Consider the following 12,253-nt stretch of genomic DNA (forward strand, 5'->3'; position numbering starts at 1 on the left):
ACAAGAGAAATGGAATCCCTGCCATCCTCATAATTTTGCACAAATAGAGTAATAGGTTTGAGAGAGTTCATCTCAACTCATCCTATTTCCGGTGCTTTTTTCCCCTGCTGAATCTGTTCTTGGTCTGATGTAAAAATTTTCTTGGATTTCTTTCAAATAATGGAATGAAAGAATGAATATTAAAAAAAAGAAAAAGTGACAAATTAGTTAGCTCATGGGATCTATTGAAAGGGAAAAAAAAAAAAAAAAAAAAAAAAGGCTGACTGGGTCCGGCACTGCCGATAAGTGGGGAAGTCAAGCAGCAGCCCACACGAAAATGTGAAAGCAAGGTCGACAACAAAGAGAGAAGAAAGGAAGGAAGGGAAATCAATTGGAATAGGACTGGCTGGTCAACAGAAGAGACCAACCACATATGTCAAGCTCGCAATATCACTGCAATTGCTACGTGAATTTCCACGTCCCACGCTCCGCACGCACAAGCACTTCTTTGTTCCCTATCACTCTCTGTTTCTAATCTTATTATATATAGAAGATGTTCAACCAACAGCCCCATACATCCCATCTCCACAAATAATACTTCACATACATCCTCCTCATAATCTCAGGAAGGGAAAAACTGCTTCGATACAACTAGAACCAAGAGAGAAAAACAAGAAAATGGAGAGACTTGCCAAATGCCAAGCAAACTCTACGCCACTTACCCCCTTGACTATGATCAAGAGAGCTGCTGCCGCCTACCCCGATCGCATCTCCCTGATTTACGAGGGAACCCACTTCACTTGGAGCCAAACCTACGAGCGTTGCTGCCGCCTTGCATCCTCTCTCTGCTCTCTCAATGTCTTCAAGAATGATGTCGTAAGTCCACCAACTCCCCCTCCTCCTCTACGGGGACTCAGCTCAGACATATGTATCTCTAATTGCTCTCTCTCCTCATCTTCTGGAGATGATGAGCTAGGCTGGCTTTAAATTTAATTGATAGGTCAGAAACAGTGGATGAACCCGGCACTGACCATGATACCATCTTGACCTTGTCGCTGCATATAACCGTACATGCATGGCTTGTTCCGCTGCAGGTGTCAGTACTGGCTCCAAACATCCCAGCAACGTACGAGATGCACTTTGCAGTGCCCATGGCAGGAGCAGTCCTCAATACCATCAACACCAGGCTGGATGCCAAGAACGTGGCCACCATTCTTCGCCACTCTGAAGCCAAGGTCTTCTTCGTGGATTGTCAGAGCGTGCCCCTGGCTCGTGATGCCCTCAGGTTACTGGTGGCCGCGGGTGATCATGACCCCTCGCAGCACCCTAACTCCAACATCCCCCTCCTCGTCGTCATTGATGACATAGATTCCCCCACGGGGATCCATCTTGGGGAGCTGGAGTATGAGCACCTGGTGCAACAGGGCGACCCCAATTACATGCCTGTGGAGGTCGTTGATGAGTGGGATCCAATCGCCTTGAACTACACCTCAGGGACCACTTCAGAGCCCAAAGGAGTGGTCTACAGCCACAGAGGAGCCTACCTCAGCACCCTGAGCTTGATCCTCGGATGGGAGATGGGGAGCGAGCCCGTGTACTTGTGGACGCTCCCCATGTTCCATTGTAATGGCTGGACCTTCACCTGGGGGGTGGCTGCCCGGGGTGGCACCAACGTATGCCTTCGCAGCCCCACTGCCCTACAGATATACCGGAGCATCACACTCCACAGGGTCACCCACATGTGCTGCGCCCCAATCATCTTCAACGTGCTCCTGGAAGCCAAGCCCGAGGAGCGCATTCCCTTGGCCTCCTCTGTCCACCTCCTCACTGGAGGGGCTCCCCCACCTGCGTCACTCCTACAAAAGGTGGAGGCACTTGGATTCCACGTCACTCATGCATATGGCCTCACTGAGGCCACCGGTCCAGCCCTCCTGTGTGAATGGCAGTCCAAGTGGGATGAGCTACCCCAGGATGACCAAGCGAGGCTCAAGGCCCGCCAAGGCATCAGCGTACTCACTGTGGCTGACGTGGATGTGAAGGATATAGCCACCATGAGGAGCGTGGCCCATGATGGCAGGACCATGGGAGAGATCGTCTTGCATGGAAGTGGTATCATGAAGGGCTACTTTAAGGATGAGCGAGCAACCTCAAAAGCATTCGAGAGTGGGTGGTTCCACACAGGGGACGTCGGGGTCATACACCCGGATGGCTACCTGGAGATCAAGGACAGGTCCAAGGATGTCATCATATCGGGAGGGGAGAACATCAGTAGCGTGGAAGTGGAGGACGTGCTGTTCAAGCACCCAAGAGTCCTGGAAGCAGCTGTGGTGGCAATGCCTCACCCACGCTGGGGGGAGAGCCCCTGCGCTTTCATCGCTCTTAAACCTAACTCGGGCAGCTGTGCAGTAACTGAAGATGAGATCATCTCCTTCTGCCGGCAGAATCTTCCCCACTTCATGGTCCCTAGGAAGGTAGAGTTCCTCCCCGAACTGCCCAAGACTTCCACCGGCAAAATCCAGAAGTTTCAGTTAAGGTCTTTGGCCCAGAAGTTCGTGGTCTCCGAGAATGTCTATTCCCCAAACAAGAAGCCAACTCTACCTCATACAGAGTCCCGATCACGATACCATCCTCGGCCTCGGAACCATGAGCAGATACTTGAGTTATCTCGCCTTTGAATTTTCTATTTGAAAGATTCCTGCTAATTCAACAGAAATTTCAGTTCAGGTAGAAAGGAAAAGGCATTTCGCACTAAGGAGAGCAATGGAGAGTACTCTACCTCTCATCAGTTTTATTTCTCAATACATAATCTGGTTCTCTGTGCTTGAAGTAGAAATCTGCTCCCGTGAACTGTTCTCATTATCATTTCTTTTATATATAAAACTAGAGGGTATCCGCGCTACACCCGCAAAGCATACATAAAAACAATTAACAAATCAAATAGTTTTATATGGCTATATATTTGTATGAAATTACATTTATTTAGGTTATCAACAAATTAAAAAAGAAAAAATAATAATTATCCAATCATGGAAGAGGTATATATTGATGCTTTATAAAAACTTTGAAATCGAAGAAACGTTGGAATAAGGGGGGAAAGGAAAGAGAGTTGAGAGAAAATAGGAATGTGAAAGAGAAGGGGAAGAGAGAGTGGTTTGTGGGTAGTTCTTATAAGGATATATTTACACTTATATCCTCAATTAGTAGCTCTAATTCGGTAAATTTTATATTATATGGGCAATTTCAAAAAGAAAAGTGAGACGAAATAACTTTTTTGGCCTTTACAATAGTAGAAAAGAGATTAGCCAAAGATTATGAGGAACTGATCCCATAGCTAAGGAATTACAGGGTGCTGTACGTCATCAAAGGCTGACGAATCAGTCTGCAAAATACTTACCCATCCTTATGTGGTGGCAAGGGTTAAAGAAAAGGCAGAATCTCATCTGCCTATTGCAAAGCTCAGCAAAGGAAAAAGGAGGCACAGACCTTGAGACTAAGCCAGGAATTAAAGATTTTAACACTGCCAGGGCTGCTTAGTGCATATCATATTGTGTAATCAAAACAAAAAAGCCGTACCATCAAACCATACAGATCCTTCACATATAATAGTAGACAGAATCTAAAACCAACAGATTAAGCGTTCCTAATAAGAGAGACGCAACTCAAAGTCTAAAAAGAAATTATCATAATATCTGTCACCCACAATCTCAGACTGACGTAAATGCAAGTCACCCTGAGAAAGGAGGGCAAAATATATAAGATGGTAGCAGACAGCAAATGTAGAACCATACACTGATGCCAAGTAATGCCATCAGTTCAGAAACAAACTCTGGATGACCGGGCCAAGCCGCTCCAGTGACCAAATTTCCATCGCTGAAGCAGCGGTGTATGGCCTCAGGTTCTAACCACGTGCTCCACCCAGTACCACCCTGAGATTCACAACAGGGTATGCAGTGCATTTCTTTCCCTACGACATGCATGGTAACAGAATGAAACCAATTCACTAAGCAAACAGCAACGAAAGCAATACCCCAACATACCAATCAAATACTTCACCAGATCAAGGGGAAAAAAAAAATAGTAATAGTAACAGTATCAAAAGAGTGACCTTGAGAACATCCGCAGCCGACAGAATCTGCTGACCATGACAGATGGACGCAACTGGTTTCTCTGTGTCCATGAATTCCCAGACTAAAGCAATCACTGCCTCAGTCAATGCCAAATATTCAGCTGCACGAACTCCTGGAATTACAGGAGCATCATAGCTGGAAGCATCTATATCTTCAAAGCTAGCATTCAGAGTAACTTGATGGCCAGGCTTCTCGCTGTAAGTTTGGTCACCTTCGAAATCATGAATAGCTGTTGGGCAAGTTTCACCACTCTTTTTCTTGGGGCAGACTGTATCAACATGGCATCCTAGGCCTTGAAAAGATTGAAAAGGCACAGTTACTTCGTAGTCCTGCACAAGTTGAAGGAAAGAAAATATTAGGGTTTTTTTAATTTCTGGGATAAGCAATATTAGGGATATTCATTTTCCAATAATTTGTTTATCCATCCTTCTTTCTTTTTTCCCATCTCTAGACTCTAAGCTGAAATGATATTTAATGAGAGAATTCTGGACATTAATTTAATGCGTGAAAAAAAAGTCATGGAGGAAAAAAGTTAAAATTATGTTTACTTAGACCCACATGTAATAACATTAAAAAATAAAAGTATTGTGAAATATGTTCTGGCATCTACATTCCATAGTAAGAACAATCGACAATTGTCATTTCTTTCAAAACAGCTGAAATATAGTATGGAACTAGTCCAATGTACTCTCAAGTGTTCATCCGACTGTATGTTTTACTCATATGGTCCATGCAATATAACTCTCACAGCACCACAGTAATTATTAGTTAAATTTTTTAAATTAAAATAAAGGGTACAAGATTGAAAAAAGGGCCAAAATGTGTCAAAAACAAAGGCTTGCCAAAGAAGAAGGGCAAAAAAATGCAGCAATGACAAAGTAGAGACTGTTGGATGAATGCTGGCTCTTGATCAGTGGTTGCAATGTACCAATCTTCCCCCGTTGATCAACATATCTTTATTTAAAAAAAGAAATTGTAAGTCGGAATACCTGATCCCCCATTTGGAGACTGCTCTTTTCCATTACTCCATAGGAAGGTAGATAGGCCTAGGAAAACTAAAACAAACTCTTCTTTAGGCTATATACAATTTAGAGAAGTGGAGAAGTTGATTTCGTTAAAAAAGTGTTTCCACTTTTTACATCATTTTATTGTACTAGTAAAGTATTCAAAAAGTAGAAACATTTCTGCAAATAGATGAGCAGCTAGTCTTGTCAGTTCGAACTAGAGACAGGCCATAACCTTTAAATATAAGAAAAAGCTTTACGGTCACAGTTTTCAGCATTTCACTGCATATATTTCCAGTATACCAAAAAATCGAGGAAGTTAGATGAACATTGACATGTACAAAAGGAAAACAAAATGCTATCGTATAGATTGAGGGGAAACTCTTTAACAATAACAGCATGAGTTATCATGAAAAACCAATCATACGCAATTCACAGTAAGTACTCTAAGTTTGTGGAGAATATACTCTCACGGATCTCACAGGGAGGAATCGACACCAAACAGCTACTAATACTTTGTCAGCTTTCCAGATAACGCGTATCTGAGTACACTTGTCCATGAATTGCGTCGACATAAGCTGATTAGCATGTATAAGTACAACATATGTCATATTTTATCTATTCATTAATAACGCAGGCTCAAGAAAATCAAAATTTGAGGGACATTTCTCAATGAATGCATCGATATGAGCTAATTAGCATATTTCGATTCTCTCAGTGCCAACAAGATATTCATATTTCAGCTATTCATTAATACCTTAGGATCAAGACCAAACACAAACATTAAGCTATATATGTACATGCAGGGCTGGATGTGGTTATGTGATATCCAGGAAAAGCTAGAGAAATGCTACTGGAAGAAGCTTTGATTTTCTCGTGACAAAGATACAATGAAAGACTCACACATAGACAAGAGTTGCGCACAGTGGGAGGCTAAAAGGATAGATTGACCAAGTGAATACACAAGAGGAGAAGGAGAAAAGAATATGCAGCACAAGGAAATCTAGCCTTGATATTTTGTAGGAACTTTTGTTTACTTACCCACAAAGAAGGATTCTCTTGTCTGACCCAGTAATGGTTCCTCCCAGAGCCTTCACAAAAGATCAAATAAATTCGGGATGCCCAACATAGGAAACAGCAGTTATAAGATTACCATTGGTGATGCAGGCTGACATACTCTGGGGTTCCACCCAGTAAGCACATGCAGCTATCATTACAGGCCTCACTGTAGAATATGCCGTCAATTTCCGGCCTCGTATGGTGCCAGAATTAATTGACTGTGGCATACCAAGGCAATTGGCTTTCCAGCATTGGAGAATTTGCAGACCAAATCTAAAACAGATGGATCCATAGAAAGGTCCTTTGAAGCCCGACCCCCTGGTATCACCAGGCCGCCATATTTGTTGAATTCAACTTCACTAACGTTGCAGTCAAAGAGAAATTGTGACCAGGGGACTCCGAGAAGGTCTGCAGTACAAGAAAAGCGGGTCAACGGTCAGCAAGAAGGCAACAGAAACAGTAAATGGAGCCTATTGATCCTTCAAATACTTAACATCTCCCATCAAAGAGAGCATACAAGTCATTCAGCAACATAAACAAACAAGACATCATCATAGGAGCTCGAATGAAAGGAAGCTCACAGCTTGTTCGGATAGCAGAGGATGGAGAAAGTACCAGTTCATGATTCAAGGAAACTAGTATTTCGAAAGTACAGACAGAAATCTAATAGCGCTCAACGGCTCAAGGCAAGCACAAATGACGTCTGTGTGATACATGATGTTATGATCGATCAAAGAACAAAAATAAAATTGAGGAGTCCCGTGGGGCGATCTAAGATTCCTCTTAAAGCGAGAAGCTAGCAATATACCCAAGAAAAACGAAAGCGCGAAGCTACCAGCCTAGCACCCACCTTGGTCTGTCAGTATCATCACAAGAAATGGACTACTAAAAAGTAATCAAAAGTTCAACCGATCAAGTAGATGATGAAATCGGGAGGGAGGAGGACCTGGTGACCGGAAGACTGATGGACGGCGGTGCGACGAACATCGCCAGCCTTTTTGCCGGGGCAAACAGCATCTACTGATACGCTGTGGGCTTGCAACGCCTGAAATGGAACCATCACCTCATAGTCTTCCAAGTAGCCCCCGCAGAGAAGCACAACACACACCCTCCTCTGGACTTTGGAATCCGCCATTGCTGCCTCCTGCTCCTCTTCCCCCACTGACAATGCTGTTAAATTATTCATCCAAAAAAAAATGAAAAAAAGAAAGGGCTGCTATAAATTCTTTCTGGCAGGTAAAACTTTTTTTTTTAAAGTAAAGGAACGCACTATCCCTTATTTTTGGGTAAATTTTCAAAAAAAACTCAACCTTTTCACTTTTCTAATTTTAAAACTTTGTCTAATAAAATCACAAACTTAGCCAAAAATTTCAAGTTTAGCACGCTATGAACTCACCCAACATTTCTAGCAAGAAAAGGTTATGTGGACTATTAACGGTGTCAACATGAATAATGGTGATCCATCACTCGACATTTCTAGCAATAGTGCTCTGTAACATTTAGGGCACAAATATGCCTTATGGGGCTTTTCAGCTCTAAACAAGGGAAATTTTTCAAATTTTCAATTAGTTGTGGACTGTCGTTATTCAAGTCGACAACGTAACGGTTCACATAAGCTTTTTTCGTTAGTTCGTGTTGAAATTTAAAAGAGAGAGAGAGTGAAAAATAAATTCTTTTTTTTATTTTTCTCGCTCATAAATTTTTGTAGAATATTTGGAATCTCCAAATTTATTCATGTTGTTGAGGCATGATATGAAACTTTTGAAGATTTATTTTTGGAAAAATTACACTATTGGTCCTATATGTTTTGCATTTTTTGACTTTTAGTCATAAAAGTTTTACAATGGGTGATCAAGTCCTATAAGATTTCAAAAAGTGTCAACATTGGTCCTAAATCTGACTAACCGTTATCGTCATACCTACGTGGACCTAACACCGTCAAAGTCATCATGTTGGCCGTTAATATGATGACGTGGCACGTTCCTATTGAACCGATTTGAAATCCGGCGGATTTCAACCCGTCTTGCTCATGGCCAACCCGACTAGCTCCTGGTAATCCCATTTCAACCCTGCTTGACTTCCATCTTTTCAACCCGAGTATTAACCCGATTGGGCAACCTTTTAACTCGAACTCGAGTGGCTTCATGGAGCAACCCGTGGCCTCACTCAAACTACTGAGCTCCGAATGAGGAAGCTCGGAAGAAAACAGAGTTGAAGATGAGGTGCAGACACGAGAAGAAGAAGAAGAGGAGGTGTTGACTTGTTCTGACCGGAAGAAGTAAAGACTGGAAAAGCTGAGGAAGAAGACGATTACAGAGGAGAAGCCGACTGGAAGAGCTGAGACTGGAAGAGTTGAGGAAGAAGACGATTACAAAGGAGAAGCAGATTGGAAGAGCTGAGAAAGCTGTGAGTTTTCCTCATCATTTCCCATTCATTTACTGAGGAGATGAGAGGAGGAGAAGAGAGGCGCATTAACGAAGAAGGAGGGGAAAGCTGTGAGCTTTTTTGGCGAGGAAAGGCTCATTGAGGAACAAAACCGACCTTACTGTCAATATTGTTGAATTCTTGTTCTGTTACATTGTTGTTGTAGAATGGATTATTTGCACTTTGTCAACTTCAACTATCATGAATACACTATTAAAATACACCTCAGCGGATCCTTTAAGGAAGAAAGAGGGGAACTGTTATACAGTGGTGGTGAGATTTTGTGTTCGGATATTAACCCAGACAAAGTGTTTGTTACTCATATGGTGAAAGAATTGGAAAAGATGGGGTATAAAGGTAATATAGAGGTGGTCTTGTGTAGGGTCCATGGAAAGGGGTTAAAAGACGGATTATTTGAAGTATACAAGGACGGTTCTGTCATTCAAGTCATATGGTAGTTGTTAGAGCATAAATATTACCAGTTGTATGTGAAGCACATAGCCGACCCTAAAGCATATGTTGAGAACCCTAAGGCAGCTACAGAGGGAAGTGCTTTGGAGACTTCTAAGGGGATTGTGTCTGGTAGTTTAGGAAGGAAGAGAGTTAAAGCAGTTGTAGATCCAACTGTAGAAGAAACTGAAGACAACAGTAGTGGGAGTAAGAGTGATTTTGGTTATGGGAATGTGGCTGCAGATCTAAGTGAAGAAGATGATCCTAAGCTCCAAGACATCATATCCCTAGTTGAAATTGCAAAGAAGAACAGAGCCGAAAAGTTAAAGAGTGTGAGGCTAGAGAAGGATCTAGAGACCATCGTACGAGAAGCAAAACAAGATAAGCAGAAAATCAAGGAGAAAGAAAAAGAGGGTGCAATTGTTACTGCTGATGCAACATATGAAGGATACATAACAGATTACCTATCTTCTAATGAGACATGCAGCATTATCTCTGGTTAATCAAGTTCAGAGTTTTGGGATGATGAAGACACATTGAGAGAAAAGCAACCCAGATGTTACTTTAGAAAGTCATGTACATTCCTTGAATATGAACCGACTTATAAGTTACCCACTTTTACTGTAGGCCAACTATTTGAAGATGGGAAACAATTTAAGGATGCAATTTGTTTAGCTTAAGTGAAGACCCAAAGGAACATATACTTCAAAAAAAATTACAAAGAGTATATAAGAGTGAAGTGTAAAGAGATGAACTGTCCTTGGAAGATAGTTGCTAAATTCATGAAGAACCTTGGTGCTTATCCAGTGAAGAAACTTACTGACAATCACACATGCAATGTCACTTACAAGGATAGTAGAGTGAATAGCTAATGGTTGGCTAGACATTACATAGGCACAGTTAGGTCACTTCCATCCATCAAGTTAAATGAATTCAAAAAGCTAGTGAATGAGCAATTAGGTGTGGAGGTATCTAGGTTCCAGTGTATGAAGGCAAATGAAAATGTGTATGATTTGCTAGTTGATGATAGTAAAGTATAGTATGCATTGATGTGGTTTTATGCTAATAAATTGAGAAGAACAAAGGCCAATACCAACAGAGCCACCTATTTTTTATATGTGCGGTACTACATATCAGATATCCAATGTACAATTCATGATATCATTTAATTTGTCACTTTAAACATCCATGATAATTAGGGGCGGATAAGGAGTACCAATATTGGAGTGGAGAAAGTAGAAAAAAATCCAACTCAGAGATCAATGCAGCTACATATGAAAGCTAGGCATCCCCAACTCAGTCATCAGAACATAACAGAAGCATTACAGCAACAACCCCAACTGTTAATAGAGAATACATTGTCATGAATGTGAGTCAATTAGTATAATGCAAGTGATCCTCTTTTAATTTGATCATGTTATTTGTGGTTTCATACAGTGATACATATTTATTTAAGTGTAGGAGAGTTGCTCGTGGCTAGGGAAGGTGATCATTCAAGCTAAACAGTGACTGCTAACCAACTTCAAGCCCAAGCACAAAGGAGATTAAACTAGAAAAAAGGCATATGCAAGCACAAAGGGGACTGCAATCATCTCAAGGGAGTTCAACTGGAAAAAATGTCTAATGGAATTTGTGTTTAATATATGTACTACGGAAGAAGATCTGTATAGTATTTGTTAAATTTTAAGATGTTAAGATGTCGGCAATTCCTGCAATATTAGCATAGTTATGTATAAACATATGTTTTTTGTTAAATATTTGGCAATGCAGAACATCGGTTAACTGTCTAATGGAATCTGTGTTTGATATATGTACTTGGTTGTGCTGAAGCATAACTGTCTGATCGAAGAAGATCTGTATAGCATTTGTTGAATTTTAAGCTGTTAAGATGTCAATGCATAACTAATAACAATCTGCATAAAAGACTTTACACAAGACATGATAACAAGAATGTATAAAAAAGGACATGACATATTACAATCTGCAAAATCTGTTACAACAAGAGGACACAGTCACTAAGATAGATCATTTATCCCCCACATATGTTCAGCCCTCAAGTTTGTAAAGACAACATCTATCAGGATCCCCCACATCTGTTGCCTCATTTTTCCCTTCTTCATATGTTGAATCATTTCCCCCTCCTTCATATGCTGCATCATTTATCCCCTATATCTGTCAGGATCATCCACATCTGTTCAGTCCTAAATTGTTCTCAAGGGACTAGAGGACACAGTTACCACAGAACAGAGGACTACAACACATAACTGTTGAACTGTTGAACATACACAACATAAGAATAGTCACAACACATCCAAGTAGAATAGTCACAACATATCCAACCGTCACAACTCTAAACTGCATAACCATCAGACAACAACAAAAGCCCACAATTGTCATATCTAACGAAGGCCCCAACACTCACAACTGCCATATCCAACAACACTCACAACTGCTACAACTTGCCATATCCAACTGCAAAAGGCCCCAACATTCACAACTGCGAAGAAGAACAGATTGTCATGTCCAACAACATTCACAACTTGCCATATCCAACTCACAAACTCCCATAACTTGTCATATCCAACTACATATTCAACAACACTCACAACTGCCATATCTAACAATACTCGCAACATATCCAACAGGACAAACTGCATATTCAAGACAAGCATATTCATCATAATGCCAAATGCATATTCAGGCAAACACGGCAAGCCAAATGCATATCCAACAAACCTTGTATTTCATTACAATAACTCAGTACAAAGTACAAGGCTATAAGGCTATCCTACTTGCCAATACATAATTTACAATCCAACCACATCCCAAACACAATTCTTATCATAATACAGATGCAAAATGAACAAACAACTACCCTAACATCACAATAATGACTATTTTGTCGATTCTTTAACTCCTCCTCCAACTCCTAAATCTTAAATTTCATATATTTCATTTCCCATTCAAACGATGAAACTTCTTCTTCAGCAGTTTCTGAAATCGATTTCTACTGACAAGCTTCAAATGGATGATCAATCCACCTAAAATAGCCACACCCTCTATCTTCCCGGTACCTTGGACATCCAACGAACCTTCTACCTTCTTTTTTTTTCATTGAATAAAGCATATATCAATAAAACGTAGAAGCGTTTACAGAAGTAGCAAAGTTCGGATACCTTTTAAAAGTACAAAGCGACTGAAAATTTGACC

General features: G+C 41.0%; 1 protein-coding gene and 1 pseudogene across 1 annotated transcript; one reads left to right on the plus strand and one right to left on the minus strand.

The window, feature by feature from the left end:
* Nucleotides 1-409: 409 nt before the first annotated feature.
* On the plus strand, nucleotides 410-2,878 carry LOC116207468 (butyrate--CoA ligase AAE11, peroxisomal-like). The gene is made up of 2 exons (XM_031540424.1): nucleotides 410-855; nucleotides 1,074-2,878. The coding sequence occupies exons 1-2, from the start codon at nucleotides 658-660 to the stop codon at nucleotides 2,652-2,654; spliced, it is 1,779 nt and encodes a 592-aa protein (XP_031396284.1). The 5' UTR covers nucleotides 410-657; the 3' UTR covers nucleotides 2,655-2,878.
* Nucleotides 2,879-2,953: 75 nt separating this feature from the next.
* On the minus strand, nucleotides 2,954-7,372 carry LOC116207469 (annotated as a pseudogene).
* Nucleotides 7,373-12,253: the final 4,881 nt, after the last annotated feature.

Source organism: Punica granatum, chromosome 5, assembly GCF_007655135.1.
Source record: "Punica granatum isolate Tunisia-2019 chromosome 5, ASM765513v2, whole genome shotgun sequence".
NCBI classification, from domain to species: Eukaryota; Viridiplantae; Streptophyta; class Magnoliopsida; order Myrtales; family Lythraceae; genus Punica; species Punica granatum.